The sequence below is a fragment of the Lycium ferocissimum genome, chromosome 1 (genome assembly GCF_029784015.1).
Source record: "Lycium ferocissimum isolate CSIRO_LF1 chromosome 1, AGI_CSIRO_Lferr_CH_V1, whole genome shotgun sequence".
Taxonomy (NCBI): domain Eukaryota; kingdom Viridiplantae; phylum Streptophyta; class Magnoliopsida; order Solanales; family Solanaceae; genus Lycium; species Lycium ferocissimum.
In genome coordinates this window covers 50,010,720-50,013,319 of record NC_081342.1, presented here as the reverse complement: position 1 = coordinate 50,013,319, position 2,600 = coordinate 50,010,720, and the positions used below count along the sequence as shown (strand labels likewise).

The 2,600-nt window shown below is 39.8% G+C and overlaps 1 protein-coding gene across 1 annotated transcript; it reads right to left on the bottom strand.

Moving 5' to 3' along the window:
• Positions 1-205: 205 nt before the first annotated feature.
• LOC132064994 (uncharacterized) lies at positions 206-856 on the bottom strand. The gene has a single exon (XM_059458206.1). The coding sequence runs from the start codon at positions 854-856 to the stop codon at positions 206-208; it is 651 nt and encodes a 216-aa protein (XP_059314189.1).
• Positions 857-2,600: the final 1,744 nt, after the last annotated feature.

The window sequence follows — 2,600 nt, the reverse complement described above, 5'->3', positions numbered from 1 at the left end:
TGTGTTTGTTGTGTTTGCTTCTCAATACTTATCCCTGTATCCATAGCAGTTGTGTTGTCTTCCTTCTCTTCTTGATTCTCATTTTGCCCCCGTTGAGTTTCAAATTTGTTGTTGATTTGAATACTATTTGTACCAGCCTATTGAGAAACTAGAGAATTTTTTCTTTACTTATGCTTGCCTTTGCTTTTCCTACTGTTGTCCACCCTTAATCACCTTCAGATTTTCCATTTTTCATATTATTGGTATGAGAGTTGACAGTGTTGATGATAAGAGCATCAGAATTGTCATCACCTTGCATCGTATTGAGGGAGGTCGAGTCTTTGTTATTACCCTTGTCCTCCGACTTTCCAGAATTCACAACTGTGATTAGCATTTTGACATTCTTCCTTAATTCAGGGTGAAGGATTCTACATTTGTTCTCACAATGACCTTGGATTTTGCAATGGTTACAATATTCAGGGATAGTTTCATATTTGATTCTCTGAGGAATGATCACTTCCTTACCAGTGGAATCATTTGTTTTGATCATAACTTCATGACGAAGAGGCCTAGTCAAGTCAATTTCTACCTTCACCTTAGCAGTGGTGGGTCGGGTCTTTGACAATGTCGCCTTATCAGTGATAATGAGAGCACCTATGGGATCGACAATTCTTCTCAAGGCATCCCATTCAAAGTAGTGCCATGGAAATTCTGGCAAGGTAATCCAAACCATGGCAAGAGAAGTTTCTTTGTCGAGTTTAAAATCGGTGGTCCACTTTTGAAGTCTCATTTGCATACCACAAATAGGATTTTCTTCGCTACCATAAACATTCCTATGATCTTCATCCAATTCAAAATCGATGAAAATATGGTGCATGTTATACGCTCCAATTTGAACAGTACCTTTAGTTTTAATGATTCGATTGAATTCAGAACGAATGCGATCGATAGAAGGTCTGATTTGAGGAAACTTCCCGATAACAGTCAATCGGTCTCCGCAAGTTTGTCATGTTCTTCCTTTATAAAGCTTACTACCGTTTTTCCTCCAACAAATTCATATGGTCTGTGAGTTAGCTTGATCTTTCTCTTGAAATTATTGTTTGGTTTTTCCATAATATTCAGAAAATTCAGAGGGGTTGTTGGGTTTGCTAAATTTGAGGCATTTTCTTTTTGATTTGCAATGACAGTGGTAATATTGAAAGAGGCATTATTTGGTACAGTAGGAAGTCGGTGAAGAGGGGGAAAAGCTTGAGCTAGAGATAGAGGTGGGTCAGGGGGTGATGGGGTTGGTGGTCTAGGTGGGACGCCGGTGAAGATCGGTCTCATCTCCGGTCGGAGATGACCGTTTGGTCACAGCAGGTTAACGTTGGAAAAAGAGTACCCAAAAGATAGAGAGAAGCAAGACTTTCTCTCTCTTACTTTTTTCACATATTAGATTTGAAGCTCCATACCCACGAAACAAGACGATAAGGGGTGCAAAGAAAGATAGTGCATGTACGTGTAATGTGATAGAGGAAAAGACTAAAGTGATCCCTTATCTATGGTTTTAGAGGCAAGGCTATCCCCTTTTGCTTCCCATAAAGCACTAATGATTCTCCATGTTTGAAATATTGGTACACTTTAGTCCCCGGTTTAACCTCTCTTTATTTTTAGAAAATTTTCAAAAATATACAGCCTAATAAAACACATTGTATCCGCATAGCCATACTTTTAGTTTACACTCACATAGCCAATGTATGATGTAACGATCTGTTTTGTCATTTTGAGATTTTTGACCATTTTCCCCGAAATATCCTTTCCATAGCTCTATTGTGGTATTATGACTTGTGGGATGAGTGACGCGATTCTCAAGGCAATCGGGTAAGTATCGGATCAAATTTAGCAAAATCGAAAGTTCTTAAGTTAAAAAATGAGAAAGTTTGACCAACGTCAATATCATGTCAAGACGACCCCGTTTCGATGTTTCAAGTGCGCGAGTGGTTTGTATCCTGTTTTATGACTCAAATGGACATTTGGGCTATGTCCAGAGGATACCGGCTGAGTTTCGGGTGTTGAAATAAGGATTTGCTCATAGCTGAATGTTGTTGGTTTGCTGGTCTATGGTGCAAGCAAAACCCTTCTTCACTTTCATGGGCAGACCATCGCGATCGCGGGGAAGAATGCGGAGGGAGCTTCGCATTCGTGGTGGGTTGGATAGGTTCGCGAAGAGGAACTTTGCTTGGGCCGGGTTGAGGTCTCTTCGTCGTGATCGCGGTGGACATGTTGCGTTCGTGATGAGTGGTCGGGTCAGGGTTGCGATCGCAAAGTAGGATTGCGATTTGGACAGTTTTAATTCCCAAATCTGAAAGTCATTTCCCATTTTCATATTTTGAGTTCTAGAGTTCGGTTTAAGGTGATTTCAAAGGCTACTTGCACGATAAGCTCGGTGGTAATATTCTAACTCTCATTTAATGTTTCTTCTTGATTCCTTCCATTAATTTGGGGTTAAATCCATGATTTGGGTTGGGGAAACTTGGGGGTTTAGCCCTAAGATTATGATAATAAATTTCTTGAAATTGGAATTCGATTAGTGGATAGTTTTGGATGATTTTCTAGATTTAGAATTAATTAAGTCATTGGGT

Coding starts and splice junctions, on each gene's coding strand:
- LOC132064994 (XM_059458206.1), bottom strand. CDS start 856: ATGCACCATATTTTCATCGATTTTGAATTGGATGAAGATCATAGGAAT.